This window comes from Phanerochaete carnosa (assembly GCF_000300595.1).
Source record: "Phanerochaete carnosa HHB-10118-sp unplaced genomic scaffold PHACAscaffold_6, whole genome shotgun sequence".
Taxonomy (NCBI): Eukaryota; Fungi; Basidiomycota; class Agaricomycetes; order Polyporales; family Phanerochaetaceae; genus Phanerochaete; species Phanerochaete carnosa.
In genome coordinates this window covers 845,075-861,200 of record NW_006767633.1, presented here as the reverse complement: position 1 = coordinate 861,200, position 16,126 = coordinate 845,075, and the positions used below count along the sequence as shown (strand labels likewise).

General features: G+C 53.1%; 6 protein-coding genes across 6 annotated transcripts; 5 read left to right on the top strand and 1 right to left on the bottom strand.

Annotated features, from left to right (window-relative positions):
• Window positions 1–1,030: 1,030 nt before the first annotated feature.
• Window positions 1,031–1,889, top strand: PHACADRAFT_196533 (uncharacterized protein; the record flags this gene model as incomplete). The annotated part of the gene is made up of 3 exons (XM_007396739.1): window positions 1,031–1,347; window positions 1,437–1,617; window positions 1,668–1,889. 3 exons carry the CDS (start codon window positions 1,031–1,033, stop codon window positions 1,887–1,889), a joined length of 720 nt encoding a protein of 239 aa, XP_007396801.1.
• Window positions 1,890–1,953: 64 nt separating this feature from the next.
• On the bottom strand, window positions 1,954–3,246 carry PHACADRAFT_257711 (uncharacterized protein). Its single transcript, XM_007396738.1, has one exon. The coding sequence runs from the start codon at window positions 2,644–2,646 to the stop codon at window positions 2,437–2,439; it is 210 nt and encodes a 69-aa protein (XP_007396800.1). The 5' UTR covers window positions 2,647–3,246; the 3' UTR covers window positions 1,954–2,436.
• A 982-nt stretch (window positions 3,247–4,228) lies between these two features.
• Window positions 4,229–5,784, top strand: PHACADRAFT_122837 (uncharacterized protein). Its single transcript, XM_007396737.1, has 6 exons — window positions 4,229–4,414; window positions 4,480–4,587; window positions 4,639–4,734; window positions 4,788–4,850; window positions 4,904–5,066; window positions 5,115–5,784. Exons 1-6 carry the CDS (start codon window positions 4,273–4,275, stop codon window positions 5,290–5,292), a joined length of 750 nt encoding a protein of 249 aa, XP_007396799.1. The 5' UTR covers window positions 4,229–4,272; the 3' UTR covers window positions 5,293–5,784.
• A 528-nt stretch (window positions 5,785–6,312) lies between these two features.
• PHACADRAFT_122832 (uncharacterized protein) lies at window positions 6,313–10,028 on the top strand. Its single transcript, XM_007396736.1, has 13 exons — window positions 6,313–6,334; window positions 6,392–6,401; window positions 6,458–6,518; window positions 6,568–6,628; window positions 6,680–7,192; window positions 7,245–7,383; window positions 7,437–7,764; window positions 7,815–7,979; window positions 8,032–8,142; window positions 8,194–8,266; window positions 8,322–8,416; window positions 8,465–8,807; window positions 8,861–10,028. The coding sequence occupies exons 1-13, from the start codon at window positions 6,320–6,322 to the stop codon at window positions 9,641–9,643; spliced, it is 2,697 nt and encodes an 898-aa protein (XP_007396798.1). The 5' UTR covers window positions 6,313–6,319; the 3' UTR covers window positions 9,644–10,028.
• Window positions 10,029–10,753: 725 nt separating this feature from the next.
• PHACADRAFT_174597 (uncharacterized protein) lies at window positions 10,754–11,892 on the top strand. Its single transcript, XM_007396735.1, has 4 exons — window positions 10,754–10,983; window positions 11,042–11,094; window positions 11,148–11,485; window positions 11,542–11,892. The coding sequence occupies exons 1-4, from the start codon at window positions 10,868–10,870 to the stop codon at window positions 11,656–11,658; spliced, it is 624 nt and encodes a 207-aa protein (XP_007396797.1). The 5' UTR covers window positions 10,754–10,867; the 3' UTR covers window positions 11,659–11,892.
• Window positions 11,893–15,121: 3,229 nt separating this feature from the next.
• PHACADRAFT_196527 (uncharacterized protein) lies at window positions 15,122–15,912 on the top strand (the record flags this gene model as incomplete). The annotated part of the gene is made up of 4 exons (XM_007396734.1): window positions 15,122–15,241; window positions 15,315–15,348; window positions 15,402–15,739; window positions 15,796–15,912. 4 exons carry the CDS (start codon window positions 15,122–15,124, stop codon window positions 15,910–15,912), a joined length of 609 nt encoding a protein of 202 aa, XP_007396796.1.
• Window positions 15,913–16,126: the final 214 nt, after the last annotated feature.

Genomic DNA, 16,126 nt, shown 5'->3' with positions numbered 1-16,126 from the left:
TTCGTTTCGCGGCCGTTTGTTCATATCCATACAGCCAGCAAGACTAGACGGGATGAACGGGGTGTAAGAGCAACCTCGGGTCCCTCGTTGAGCGGTTCTGGTTATCCATAACTAGACATATCGTGTTAGGAAACTAGAATTTTAGTCCAAAATTAGACTGTTTTGGGTTATATTTTGTATAAATAGTTTTTTCATTGCCAAGTTGCCGGCTAGTCTCGTCCCCAGCCATTCTAGCTCACCCGGAATACTCCGGGCGGACCGCCTGGCGGACTTCGAAAACCGAAGTTCGGTCCTGACCTCGAAGTCCGACGCAGTCTCGCTCGGCTCCGTCCGAGCGCTGCTGACGCGGATGGTTTACGAGACTGGTTGCCGGCAAGAATGCTTCAATCAGCTCCCCGGCGGCGGGCACTCAAGTGAATCACTACTTACATTACACTCATCTCAATATGTGAAACCTCTTACTTCTGTGGCACTGACAAGAATAGGCTAAAGCATCGTCATGATCCATCCCACAGCTCGCCTCGTAGCAGGGCTTCCAGTGCTCTACTTGGGTACTGACTGGTGACCAGGACTAGCGAAGCTTTGTAGCCTTCAGCGAAGACAAGTAAATCCACCGTGAGACCATAGTGCAAGAATCGCCGCCCAGTACCAGGACGGCGCGGCAAAATGCAGATGCATTGCTTCGAGCAACGCACCACACAGTTCGATGGTAAAGGTATGTGACGATATCGCGTGCGACACGTTAGGCTCTCTCACGTCCGTATGATGAGCAGAGGTCGTCTAGCACTAGAAGCACGGACAAGGGTTGTCGGGGTCCTACCAAGCTCCAGCGTATTGAATATGAACGGGAACTGGATACTTAGGTTAGAGGCAGCCGCCGTCTCGCTTGGCCTGTCCACTCTGGGTTCCCGGTTCCCGGGCTCGGAAATCAGCTACGTCACGCTGATCTGATAAACCTTTCAGACTGAGCCAGCGGCCTATTCCATCTCGTTTCAAATGTCCCCCGTCGTGGGCTAATTGGCCCGCAACCATGGACGCTTCTCTCTACAGGGACCACGTCACCTCACGCGGGGTGAAGTATCATTACTGGTCTTCCCCTGCCGAGGGCTCGAAGCCGACGCTGCTGTTCTGCCATGGATTCCCGTCTACGTCCAGAGACTGGCGGTTCGTCGTGCCGCTCTTCAAAGAGAAGAGCTTCGGCGTGATCGTACCAGATATGCTGGGCTATGGTGATACCGACAAACCGGAAGACCCTGCTGCCTATTGTGGTAGCCTGCTCATTCAGGACCTCGTCGATATTCTAGACAAGGAGAATGTGGACAAGGTTATCGTCGTCGGCCACGACTAGTGTGTTTGCTTTACTCTTGCCCAGGGTGCCCGGTGTCAATGTCTTAACCTTGTCTTAGGGGAAATTACCCTGCTTCGCGTTTTGCAAGCTTCCATCCGGAACGCGCGCTGGCATACGCCTACTTCTCGGGCTTTTACATCTCTCCATCGCCCGGATTCGACCTGCAGAAGTTTCTTGAGTCCACGAAGGCGGTCGGGGGACGCTATCTCTTCGGCTATATTAAAATATTCGGAGCAGATCCTGAAGCTGAGAGGGTCATTGAAGCACACGTACGGATGCCCTTCGCTGTTGCCGAGAATGAAACCTAACCTTGTTGAAGATCGACTCCTTCATTAGCCAATGGTTCCCGCGGGACCCGATAGTGTGGAGAGACTATATCTCTCCAATTGGCGCGCACAGGAGGAACTTACTTGCGGACCATGTGGTGCCGATTGCATCGTATATGACGGAGGAGAATATCAGGTACTTCAAGGAGACGTTCGCCAAGGGCGGCTGGACCGGTCCACTTAACTGGTACCGGGCAATGGTGCATGGACGCTAGGCAAAGGACGACGCCAGTAAGCCAGCGGTTTGGGAACGCTATCCAACATCTAATCACGATGCTCGTAGAAATCTCTCCTGAGGTTGCCTTTCCACCTATCGAGGCTCCTATCTTCTGCGGAACGCCGACGAACGACTATATTTGCCTACCTGTATTTCTCTATGCAACCATGCGGTCCGAGGCGATGAAGAATCATCGCGTCACCTGTAAGGAGTTTGACAGTGATCACTGGGTGCTCTTCACACATCCGGACGAGGTGGTTCGGGAGCTTCTTGCGTGGATTGAAGGCTTCACACAATGACGTAACCCGGGTCGCATGCAGCATTGCACAGGCCGAAGCCGCTAGCATGGGATCTGCGGAGGGAAAAGCGCTATACGTAGAGACATTGATAGTGTAAACTGGGAACGAGGTAAGAACAGAGTTACAAAGGGAAGCAAATCATGTGGTATCTGTCCTGTCGCGGTAGCATTAAAGCTTGACATCGACAATATCCACGATAATGGTCAATACATGCACCGGAAGTAAGTCGGCCAGCACAGGGCTCGCCTAGGTCTTTGACTGCACGCCCCTGTCCAGCATAGTCGCGAACTCCCCCGCAAACACCTGCGTCCTGGCACGGTCAATTATGCGCCGCTCGTCGGGGAAGACGACGCGCTCGTATTCCGGGTGCGAGAACACCTCTAAGATTTTATCCCACGACTCTGCTTCGAAGGTGGCCATACCCCAGAACGCAGTGCCACCCGTTGAGGCACCCATCGCCGTGGCAAACTTCTCGCCGAGCTGGTTGTCAAAGTGAAACTGATACAAGCAGCGATTAAACTAGCTAAATAAACGAAGACGAGCTACGCCATACCTGCTCGTATTTTGTCAGGTTCTTCTTGGCAACGTCTAACGACATGAACTGCTTCCCATGTTCATGCAGCCAATACCGGTGGAAGTACTGGTTCGATATGCCCGCCGCAGGGAAGAAGAGGGCGGCGTAGCGTACGCGGTTTGGAGTGAGAGTAGCACGATATGCTGACTGCATCGAAAGCCAAAGGTGTGCTGGGCCTTGCTCCCTCCGCTGTTCCTGTAGCTTTTGAAGTCGCCCTCCACAGCATCCCCGGGCCGTGTGGCGGCTGCCAGCGTGGATCCGGGTATGTCGGTGGGAAGGCATCTACACAGCTCGTGAGCGGCGGTCAGAATGATAAGCAGTAATGGAAGTTCATGGGTCTGCCATGGCTGATAACATCTACTGGGATATGCCACTCAAGCTGCATCAATCTCAGGAACCGGAAGCGGGAACTATTGGGATGGGGGCTTGGATACATGCTACAATGCTGTTCAAGCGTGATATATGCAATAAGCTATTCGTGGGAAAGCGCACCTATAGCGAGGAATGAGTAACCCTACCTTCCTAGGTTCGCGAAGTCCATGAGAAACATGCTAGGTTTGATGTTTTTGCTCTGAGGGCAGTAACAAGAAGCGAATACAGGGTGCACCGATGTTTAGCCTCAAAAGCGAAGAATGGTATGACGGACCGTGACATTCAATCGGGGCTAGGAGTTTCTGTATCAAGGGCTGTCTACGTAAAGAAATGCATGATGCGCGGAGATGAATCAGTAAGAGACTTTCCGCTGTCCGAGCATGTTCATTTGACGAGCTATGGGTATGCAATAATAGTCTTAGCGTGATTTAACTTTGTAGTGCCGTTACACAGGACGGTGAGCTGAATCATGCACGAATAGAAATATGTCACGAACGCAGGTCTTATACTGGGTTCCTGAGCGGGAACGTATGAGGATGATAGGCCAACGGGAAGTCAGCACGCAAAAGATTGCGGCAGATTGACAAACACCCATGTCATCTGAAAGACTGATTGAGTTCAGTTGCAAACTGTCCAGTGAACAATAATGTTCGGCTCTTGTCTAAGACTACCCTTGTCAAGGAAGACGACCTGCTGATAGTCCTGGCGACTGAAGACGTTCATTAATTTGTCAAAGAATTCTGCCCCGAGAATTATGATACTACAATAGAACTTGGCATCTAACACAGAGACGAGGCTGCGAACTGAGTTGTAATCAGTGTTAGTCTATAGGCACGGCAGAGCCAGGAGCAGGACTAGCATGTTCGTACTTCATTGGATCCATCTTGACAATGTCCTGTAACACGAACAGCTGATCATGCTCATTCAACCAGGAGGCATATCTTTTCTCGGAGAACTTCTTGGAACAGGGGAAAAGCTGAGACGAATTGGTAGGCCTGCTTGTACAAAAGAATATGGTTGAAGTGGCTGCTGCTGAACATGACTCCGTCCCAAAACAGGTCAGAGGCTCGTGCATAACGGGAATTGCCGGACCGCTGCTTGCACCCGGCCGTGACGCCGAAGGCAACCTGCAGACGATGACGATTCGTCTGGTCCTGTTCGACGCGTTCTCTACACTGCTAGTCCCTCGTCTTCCGGTTTACGTTCAGTACTCACAGACATTCGAACCTTATCTCGGCGTGCTTGAGCCAGAGAGACTGAAAATTTCCTTCAAGATCGGTAGATGGCACCTGATTTGCGAAGCAGACACACACTGACTGAAGCTACATACCATCGCCTGTAAGCATTGAAGCAGCTGCAGAATGAAAAGCCTGCGTACCAACACGGTGCCCAAGGATGGTGGGGAGAGGTAATCCGGAGAACTGCCATCGGGGCTGGTGCTGACTCCTCCGGTACGCTTGCCTATCTCGTCCGCGGAGCCTGTTTCTAAATCCATGATCAAGCCGTCGAACAATCCTTGGACAGGATTGTACCTAGGCTATTGGGTCGCTTTTCAGGGAAAGAGGGGTATAGGCTTTTTGACGACTCAGTTCCTTGCTGTTTGTATTTCGCGCAAATATTCCGGAGGCTTCGGTATGAAACGATACTTCAGTGCGGAGCCTTAAAGCAGACAATATCAAGACCGGCCTTGTGAGTAATACCGACACGCGAATGAGTGCGTACCTTCAATGTCGCATTCATTGACAGCCTAAGTATTTGCCACTACAGGATTGGTCATCGAAGACTTAGGCATCTCACCATTCCTCGATCCTGTGCTCCTTAGTGAGGAAGAGCGCGTAGAGAAACCTTCTCTTCAAATATTCCTGCGGGCATGCGACCTTGCGGGGGTCCAACGAGATGAGGTCCTTCATGTAGGCGACGAGTTGAGAGCGTGAGTATTTAATGCTGGGTACTCGAAATTTACTAATGACGGCTGGAGTGACTACTACGGGGCGAAAACTTGTGGATTATCTGCGCTCCTAATCAGACGGCCAGGGACCGATGGTGAAGCCGAGATGAAGGAGCCAAACGAGGATCTCTCGGGAGTTGAGGTCGTGCCGAGCTTAATCGAAGTCACAGAATGGGTGAAGCGCAAGAATAACACGCAACTCAAGTGACTATACCTGTGTTATCCAGTCTAGTAAATTAAATACGACATATGTGTACATGGAGTACGCGGCAAAAACTTGCCAGCGATCTCTGAAAAACCTAGGCTACTACGGGGAAGTTGGTGCCCTAAATGTTTTCGAAGGCGGTCGCACGACATCTTCTACTTTTTCCCCGAGTTTGATCATGGTCCACCTAATGACTCGCGGGTCGTGCTTTAGGATGTTATCGAGACTGTGCAGTGCCTTCGGTGAAGAATCAAAGTCCATGGTCCAGTAGCTTTTCTGCACGTCAGGGAAGGCGCAATTTCGAGGGACAAACGCGACGTACTCTCCAATATTATGCCACTTCCTCCGTCTGTGCATGCGCTGAGGTAACGTGAGGGTACCCCATGAGTCGAGGCTGCGGACTACACCACCGTGGTTCATAACATGCTTTGCGGCCAAGGTGACGAGCTCTTTGATGTGTTTCTGCAAGGAAGCTCAGCACTAACTTATCTACACAAGCGAAATACACGCTCACATATTCCGGGAGATGATGTGTGATGCATAGCATCTGGTAGAATGGCATTTTGGGTGTCGTGCACGACGGTGCGGGCGAAAGACAATATCAAGGTTGAGCGTCTCTCCACGTGATGAATTCAGCAAACCGGGACTGGCCGGTCAGCCAGCTCGTGCGCGCCGTACGAAACTATCTCCTTGCGTACCCAACGTCTGCAGCTAATCATCACACGATACAAATATCTTATCACATATGCTTTAACCCGCGGTGTATAGAATCGGAAGCGAGACAAGTGTCCATCCGGCTTAATAACCGGGCGCGATTTGTTATCCGCTGGTAAGAAACTGTTACCGATATTATCAGTACAGTTACTGAGCGTGACCAAGACGCCCGTTGAGCGTGTGAACTACCTACTTCTTTGGGATTAGCTATGACACGTCTGGATTTCCCGTTGCACGCGACCTCCGGCACGCATCCTTCTCCCTCTTCCCACCACTTACATCCCACGTATCTCGGTTACAGACTCACTAATAAGCCATGGCTCAAAAGATGGTGCGTTCCCTGGCAAAAATCCTCATTTTAAGCCTCATAATTGACCAATCCTCGCAGGAGGTCAAATGTACGAGGGCACCACTTCATGTAATGCATGCACACTGAATGTCGTGGAGTAATCAGCTGTTATCTCTGGAGACTCTCTTGTTTTGCGTGAAGCACAAGGCAATCCCCCGAAGGAACGGTGCGTGTTGCTGAAACTCGCATGAACGCTATATACTCACTCTGGACAGAGTCTTGCATTTAGCAGACATATCTGCACCTCGTATGGGAAGCTCGGCACGCGAAGACGAGGTGCGTTAGTTTCTACAATATTAGTGCCCCTCGGTTTTACTGTTCCTCCAGCCATGGGCATACGAAGCACGCGAATACTTGCGCGCTCGAGTCGTGGGCAAGCCCGTCACGTTCACCGTCGCCCACTCGCTGCCCTCCAACGACGACACGCCCCGCGACATTGGTTCTGCAGAGATGCAGGGTGTTGACATAACAACGCAACTTCTCAAAGCCGGCTGGGCCAAGCTTAAGGAGATGAAGCGTGAGCCTACCGAGGCCGACCTCAAGAAGCGCGACCTCGAAGCGGAGGCGAAAGCTGCCGGTAAAGGCATCTGGAACCCTCATGGTCCCATGGCCCGCAAAGTGCTCTACATGATGCCCGAGGACTCACAGGGCTTCATCACCGAGTGGAAGGGCAAGTCCGTCGACGGTATCGTTGAGCAGGTCAAGGACGGCTCGACTCTACGCGTTCGCTTGCTCCTACCAGACGGCGATCATCAGCTCGTCAACATAACTCTTGCAGGAGTGCGCTCTCCTCGTGTTGCCAGCAAGCCGGACGAGACGTCAGAACCTTATGGGGAAGAGGTCAGCAGGTCTAAAAACACATCGTGATCAGGCGCTGACTTGGAACTTTCAGGCCAAATTCTTCACCGAGACGCGTCTTCTTCAACGCCAGATCACGGTACAGCTCCTGTCATTGCCTAATGCTACCGCGACCCCCTTCCAAAGCTCTGCTAACGCGGCACCGGCACCGGCGAGCATCTTCATCGGAACTGGTGTGTTCGCTTCCGCTGTTCTGTATGTTCAGTAATGACCTGGCTATGCATAGCGCTGCACGCGCAAGGTGGCAACATCGCAGAGCACCTCGTCGCGAACGGTCTTGCCCGTGTTGTCGACTGGCACGCGGGTATGCTCGCTGCGGGCGGCGGGATGGAACGTCTCCGACAGGCAGAACGTGCCGCGAAAGAGAAGCGCCTGAAGCTCTACGCGAACGCACCTGCACCCGCCGCAAAGGCAAACGGCCCGGTTACCAACGGCAGCACGCGTACTTTTGATGCCGTCGTGACACGCGTATGGAGCGGAGACCAGATCTCCGTCGCGGAGCGCGATTCGAGCAAAGAGCGCAGAATACAGCTCAGTTCAACGCGTGCACCGAAGTGCGTACTCTATCTTTGACGCGACGGCAGCTGTGCTTATGTTTCTCAAGGCAAACTGACCCTCGACAGGCGCATTACGCCCTCGAAGCGCGCGAGTTCTTGAGGAAGAAGCTCACTGGCAAGCACGTCAAGGTACATGTTGACTTCATTCGCCCGGCCGAAGGCGAGTTCGAGGAGCGTGAATGTGCAACTGTTCGCTATGGCAGCCAGAATGCGTAAGTACGCAGTACGTGCAGTATTTCTCGTCGTTTGACATGCTGTTTGCAGGAACATTGCCGAGCAAATCATCGAGAAGGGTTTTGCGACTGCGCTCCGCCATAAGCGTGACGACGAGGACCGCTCGCCAGATTACGACAAGCTGATGGCCGCTGAGCAAGCGTGAGTATCGCTCTACTCTTGGCACTCGAAGCATTGTTGAAGAGTACACAGTGCTGCTGCGGAGGGACGCGGCGTGCACTCTGGCAAAGAGTTTCCGCCACCAAAACAACTCAACATCTCCGAGGTATGTTGCCTCCTGAATATATCTCCATGCGTAGCTCAAATGATGTCTCTTGCAGAGCCACAACCGTGCTGCGCCTTTCGTTAACAGCTTCAAGCGCCAGGGTCGTATAGCAGGCGTTGTCGACTACGTATCATCTGGCTCTCGTTTCAAGTACGTTCGATGATCACAACCAGTGGCTCTCTGCTGATTGATATCCAGAATCCTCATCCCCAAGGACAACCAGGTGCTAACCCTCGTCCTCGGAGGTATCCGCGCGCCACGCACCGCTCGCAACGCGTCAGAAAAGTCCGAGCCCTACGGTCAAGAAGCGTACGACTTCTCGTACCGCCGGTACATGCAACGTGACGCGGAATTTGAGATTCACGACGTCGACAAGTCCGGCGGCTTCATTGGCGCGCTGCACTTCAACAAAACAGAAAACGTCGCTGTGACCTTGGTGCGCGAGGGCCTCGCAAGCGTACACTCGTACTCCGCGGACAGCCTTCCCTGGTCAAGGCAGTTGTATGACGCCGAGGAGGAGGCCAAGAAGGCGAAACGCAACGTAAGCCCGAGTGACGCGCCCGTTTTGGCTCAGGACTGATCTCTCGGGTGTAGATGTGGGGAGACTACGACGAGGAGGCGGAGCAAGCTGCCCAGGTCCCACAAGAACAGGACGACGGAGCGCTCAAGCCCGAATATCAGGACGTGATCATCAGCGACGTCCGCGTCGGACCACACGGCCTCAACTTCTCCGTGCAGATCCTGAACACCGAGGGCATCGCGTCGCTCGAGAAGCTCATGCGCGAGTTCTCGCTGCACCACAAGACCATCGCCCCAACGGCGGGTTTCGCACCGAAGAGCGGCGACCTCGTATCTGCCAAGTTTAGCGATGGGCAGTGGTACCGCGCCAAGGTCCGGCGGGCGTCGGCGGTCAAGAAGGAGGCGGAGCTGACATTCATCGACTACGGCAACCAAGACACGGTTGGGTTCGCGAACATTCGGCCACTCGATGCACGGTTCCGTGCGTTGCCGGGCCAGGCGCATGATGCGCGCCTGAGCTTTATCAAGCTGGTCGGGTCTGAGAGCGAATACCATACCGAGGCGATGGACCGTTTCCGCCAGCTATGTGAGAGCCGGAAGCTCGTCGCAAACACGGACTACCGCGAGGGTCCGCTACGGCACCTGCGGCTGATGGACTTGGAAGAGCACGGTGCCGACCCGCTCGCGTCAATCAACGTGGAGCTTCTGCGAGACGGCTTCGCGACAATCGACCGCAAGGGGTGCAAGTACCTGCAGGCATACCCGCAGGTGCTAAAGCGGATGCAAGAGGCGATCAACGCGGCGAAGAAGGACAGACTCGGAATCTTCGAGTTTGGTGATGTTGAGGAGGATGATTAGATGTGCTTGGCGTTATTCTAACTCAGGGCCCTGTGTTTGGTTCACGGGCTCGAGACGAAATGAGAACCACCGCTGACTAGTTTTTGCATTTATACCATTTATACCAGGGAGATGAGGGGACGTGTAGCTGTTGGGAGACATTGTCTACCAGACGTGCGCGTGGAAATGGATCATTGTACAAGGAAGCCGATGCGAACGTCACACTCGTACCGCGGGCTCGGCCACTAACCCGAGAGAGTGAAAAAGCCAGAGCAAGCCGTTATCGAAAGTGAGTCACCGCGGGCCGTTTTCGCGACGCTGTGCTTGAGCAGGCTTCAAAGTGATTTGATCTTCCCTCTATGGAGGTTCATTTGATCTTGATGCTTGAGGCCTGAGGCCTGAGGGCCAGAACATGCTGAGCATCTGAGAGAACAGGTGGCGCCGCGTCTTTTACCTCGTGCTCCTTCGCTACCGCCACGAGCTGAAGATAGGGAACTTGACTGAACCCAGAGGTCCCTGGTAGGGCATGAGCGGACACTAGCTAGTTGTCGTGCGCGCACTTCTGCAGCGCGATGCGTACATTTTGATAGCCAGCATTTGCACCTCAGTGGCCGCCAATGTGCCTCGCCCGACAGGCCGCGACAAGTGGCGGACTACTCAACCCCGGTGACGTGCTGGCGGGAGCGTCCAGAGGCTCACAGTCGCCGTTGCGAGCCCGGAACCGAGACCCTGTTGCTTCGTCGACCTATCGTTCGCCGTGATCACCCACGACTGCAAGCGCTGAGGACAGCCCCGTCGGGGGGTGTAACGGATCTAAATGCGCGTCCAAGTGAGGGAACCCCGGAGAACGCAGACCGTTGTGCGCGCCGAGCGCAATGCATGTCGTGTCCGATGCAGATGAAATGTAGACACAGGCCAGGCAAGTCTGTATTACGGGGTCCCAGGCGTTCAATCGGGATACCGGTCCGATAGGGCGCTTTTCGGGCGCTTCAGCGCTCAGTGGCCCCCGGAGACGGCACACCGCGCTGAGGTTTCGAACTCCAAGCTGGCAAAGAAGTACTCACGACGTACAAGCTGCCACGCTGTCACTCATGGATCATTCGAATGGATCTCAGCAGACTCAACACCACCGATGACCGGCCAGCCGGCTCCGTCTTATTTAAATACTAGTTCGAGTCGTGCAACCGCCCACACACACTCCCATACTCTTAGCTTCACCCTCGTCTTCACTCTACATACCTCGAGATGACCGTGCCTGCAGTTGAAGTTGCCATCTTTACCGCAAGCGAAGCATACAAGAAGGATCCCACCGTCATCCTTCCAGCTCTAAAGCTGCTTCAAAGTATCTCCGGCTGCGTTAGGCACGTTTGCACTTCGCCAGTCACTGCCATCGGGTCCTGACTAGATCATCTCATGCAGCATCTGGCATGGTCTCCAGATACAGGACTCATCGCTCCTATACCTCGTCATCTGTGAGTCCATTCCCTTTGCAATACTCCTTCGCAGGTTAATGGTGTCCCCGTAGTCTGGGAGACGCTCGATCATCACCTTGTCTACATGAATGACAAGGAAGAGTATCCGAAGCTCGGTATCGCCATGCAGCCTGCTATTGAGAAGCTTCTCGGCCTGTACCACGTCCGCTTCCCGATAGACATCCAGCCCGCGCTCGATGCGCCCGTGACGGAGATCGCGCAGTGGACTGTCTCTGAAGGTGCTGACCTCAGCGCATTCCAGGAGAAGGTTAAGGCGCTCATTAACGCGGCCCACGCTGGCGCGCCGAACGAGGTCTTTCTTGGCGGTCTTGGCGAGGTTGTTGAGGGAGAGAGAAAGCTCTCAGTCGTCCTTGGCTGGCACAGCTTGGAGGTGCGTATCCTAGCTTCTGAATGGATCGAAACGAAACTCTGAAGCCTATGTATCAGCGGTTCGGCGCTGCGATCCAAAGCAACCAGACGTGCCTTGATTTAATAACGGAGTTGAGGAAGCTTGGAGAGTCTGAGCTCAAGCATGCCAATCTCCACAAGTACAATAAGGACTAGTGTTTGATACGACATGGAGCTATGTTAACGAAAGCAGACGCGTGGCATTTGCTATCCACCAATATAAGACCCATGTGGCCGAGGTTGTATATTTTCCTACATTTGCAAAGTGAGTGCGTGATGCGCTTAAGATATCTTCTATCAATGTCCAAACTTTAGATTGTGCGGATGCTGCTTAACGCCTGCTTTATTAGTGGAATAAATTAAGTGCACGTTAGATATAGCGCTATACGCATGCTCATGAGCTGAGATGATCCCAATGGGTACTGTATCATATCTTCTTTCCTGTTCATGCATGAGTATGGCTGGAAAAGTAAGTATTGTGATCAGTTTTAGGTCTTGATTGTGAGCAAATTCGCACAGGCGGGTAAAACGCAATAAATTCGGGGGATAATACGTCGCATTCTTTTATAGTAGTGCTATTTCCTAATATAGCCAAACCCAATACATGCTCACACAACGGGCAAAACCCGCATCCAGTTCCGCGCGAGGTGCGACTGGACATCATCTCCAGTACCACATCCAGTACCGCATCCAGTCGCGCAATCAGTCGTGGGAATTACTGTCGTGATTGGTTGAACCCCTCCAGAAAGGCAGTGTCAAGTACTAAAAATAGAAGTGATGCGCCGCCCCAGTGCCCGACGCTGTCCACCCTTGTGTCAGTGGAAATAATTGCCGCGGTGCCTAGATATTTATTCATAAATAACACATTTTTGGTCCTCGTGAAACTTGTGTCAAGGCTACAGATTTGATAGCGTCGCAAGCCACAAATCTAATCGCGTCGCCCTTGCATGGGATCATATGATGCATGCGCCCAGCGCTCAGCGCGCAGTGAGCAGCGCGGCGATTTCCGGGACCACATCCTCGGCGAGCAAAGAGCTATGGCGAGGAAGGGTCGGACGTTCCCTTCATTTAACTAACGGCCACAGTCACGAGCGGAGGGGCGCTAGCCCCTGCGAATTCAGCAGCCAGCGCACTCGAAGTCGCATGAAAGTCTCTCAATCTGGCAGGTAGCCTTGAGAATGCGCGCGGAATATTGCTTGTCTCCCATCACGCCATCACGCTGTGCCGCTGTTCAGCCGGCACCTGAGAAATAATCTGAGAATTGCTTTGGACACTGACACAACCTCAAGGGTGGACAGCATCGGGCACTGAGGCGGCGCATCACTTCTATTTTTAGTACTTGACACTGCCTTTCTGGAGGGGTTCAGCCAATCACGACAGTAATTCCCACGACTAGGCGTGCTCAATTCTAAAGTGGATGGGATGGGATGGGATGGTTTCGAGCCAGCACACGGTGGCTGTAGCTTTCCCGCTGATGGCGTAGATTAGCCGTGAGACATAAGTCAGAAATAGATCTGTTCCTAACCCGCCATCCCGCCCTTGAGTCCCGCTCGCTTCCAAAACAAGTAAATGTATTTGTACAAAGCAAATAGAGGCGGGAGAGGGGGGTCGAGCACCTGGTGGCCAACTGCCTGGTAAAGTGCCCGGCGCTGTCTCTAGCGTAAAGTGCGCTAGAATGCGGGTTATATACTGGTTTCTGTACCAGAAATTCCTGTTGAGACAAGCAAATATCTTGAACTAATTGGTGTATTTCAGCATGTGGTTGTAGGGCCCATGGCAATTATTAGCAAGTGAGCTAAGGGTTACATGATTTCTCCTAGAGCTAATTGCATGAAGGCTTGAATGTTATTGGAGTCAACACTCGAGGTCCTTGAGATCACTGTTGTCGTCACGAGCCCTTCGTGCAACTTGTGTGCTCGTGCCCGCAGCCTGTCATGGCCTATAGGCACATGCCGGCATCATGGAACCTCCTCAAGGCACCGCTCTGTGATATTGGCCGATTTTTCTCCCTCCATTGCATAATGGACAGTGCATTACGCGAACTGTCCCCTCTACCTCACGGTCATTGTGAACAGTCTCTATTTGTCTCGTACAGATACACTTACTTGTTTTGGAAGCGGGCGGGACTCGAGGGCGGAACTCGAGGGCGGGATGGCGGGTTAGGAACAGATCTATTTCTGACTTATGTCTCACGGCTAATCTACGCCATCAGCGGGAAAGCTACAGCCACCGTGTGCTGGCTCGAAACCATCCCATCCCATCCCATCCACTTTAAAATTGAGCACGCCTACTGATTGCGCGACTGGATGCGGTACTGGATGTGGTACTGGATGCGCTACTGGAGATGATGTCCAGTCGCACCTCGCGCGGAACTGGATGCGGGTTTTGCCCGTTGTGTCACTCGCTACTAAACGGGCGTCAAGACTCACGGCGGCGCATCACATCTAAATAAGGCACGGCTACGGCGGCGCCTGATGCGCTCCATACAGGAGCTTGGAGATGATCAACGCGACGAACATGGATAGGCCCGGGATCTTCGATTTTGGCGATGTAGAGGAGGATCTTCAAATATGTTTGGTGTTGTCTACTCAATTCGGGGCCTTAGTTTACGGGCTCGATGCGAAACAAAACCCGTTACTCGCTGGTTTTACTTTCATACAAGGGAACAAGGAAGCAAACGCGAACATCAAGATGCTTTTACCAGAGTCCTACCGCTTGACTAAGCGAATAGAATGGTGACAGGTCCAGAGAAGGCCATTACTGAAAACGAGTTGGTCATGCTGAATTTCCGCGGGTCATTTCGTAACCCTGCGCATGAGCATTTTTCAAACGGTAACTGGTCGTTCTTGTGTGTATTACATTTGATCGTGAGACCTGAGGGTCAGAACAAGCTGAGTATTCGACCCGCGTGGCGCTCTGTAGCGCCGTGTCTTTTTGCTTAAAGGTGAATCGTAACTGCCGTGATTACCGAGTGCAAGGACCGTCCTGGGCCCGACCCCGAACCTCCCTCCCCCCGACGTTTGAGGACCCTCGCTGTCTAGGAGAGCTCGTCCACCATCCCCGTTACCGCGTCGATTCGCACATACTGACTGAGGGAACTGCCGCCGCCTCTCGCTGTGCACGTGCACATGTTCGGCTGTTTCAATATCTAATTTTCCTTTATCTCAGGCTCATGCCAGCCGTCAATCTGCGTGGCACCTTCCGACCTCTGGCATGAGGTATACTACTCCAGCAGCGCGCCGTCGCGACGCTCGCGGGTCAGGCTCGGCGGCTGACATCTCATACCTTGACCACACGCTCGACAAGTGGCGGATTACTCAGTTTCGGTGGCGTGCTAGCGGGGACATTTAGAGATCCGCAGCAGCAGGCTCTAAACGCCCAGTCCTGGCCGAATCATCGTTCTCCGATGCTGAGCGATCCTCTGGCGAAGTACGCATACGAGCTTCCACGCTGTAGCTCAAGTCATAGAAGATTCGAGTGTGTCTCGGCAGGTATTGATGATCAGCTTCACAGCCATCTCGTCGACATTATATGTAATGTTCGTAGAATCTTCATACAAACGACCCCACAAGCTCCTATTCTCCTAACTTCACCATCGCCTTCGCTCTACAACCTCGAGATGACCGTGCCTGCAGTTGAAATTGCCACTTTCACCGCGAGCGAAGCATACAAGAAGGATCCCACCGTCATCCTTCCAGCTCTAAAGCTGCTTCAAGGCATCTCCGGCTGCATTAGGCACGTCCGTACTACGCCAGCCACTACACTCGAATCCTGACCAGGCCATCTCATGCAGCATCTGGCATGGTCTCCAGATCCAGGACTCGTCGCTCCTCTACCTTGTCATCTGTGAATTCCTTCCCTTTGCATCACTCTTTCGCAGATTAATGGTGTCCCCGTAGTCTGGGAGACGCTCGACCATCATCTCGTCTACATGAATGACAAGGAAGAGTATCCGAAACTCGATGTCGCCCTCCAGCTCGCCATCGAGAAGCCCCTCGGTCTGTACCACGTCCGCTTCCCGATGGACATCCAGCCCGCGTTCGACGCGCCCGTGACGGAGATCGCGCAGTGGACCGTCTCTGAGGGTGCTGACCTCAGTGCATTCCAGGGTAAGGTTAAAACGCTCATTAATCTGTTCCACTCGGGCGCACCAAGCGAGGTCTTCCTTGGTGGTCTTGGCGAGGTTGTTGAGGGAGAGAGGAAGCTCTCGGTCATCATCGGCTGGCACAGCTTGGAGGTGCGTATCTTAGCTTCCGAGTGGAGAACGAGACGGCGCTGAATTTTGCACTTCAGCGGTTCAACACTGTAGTTTCCAGCAACCAGCCGTGTCTCGAATTGATAACGGAGCTGAGGAAGCTTGGAGAGCCTGAGCTCAAGCACGCCAGTCTCCATAAGTACAACAAGGTCTAAAAAGTATATATTTAGTCTAGATACCGTGCATTGGACCTCGCCACGTTCAGAACCATTCGAAGGGTCAGGGAGCAGCGGCGAAGTCAGCGCCATCCTGACGGGAAATCGTTCGTTTCCATTGAGCAGCCTTCCATATCTCTCGCTCACTTTTCTCGAGTAGTGTAGCATTTGAAACGTAGGTCGAAAAAAAAAATCTGGGTGAAAGTAGTGCGTT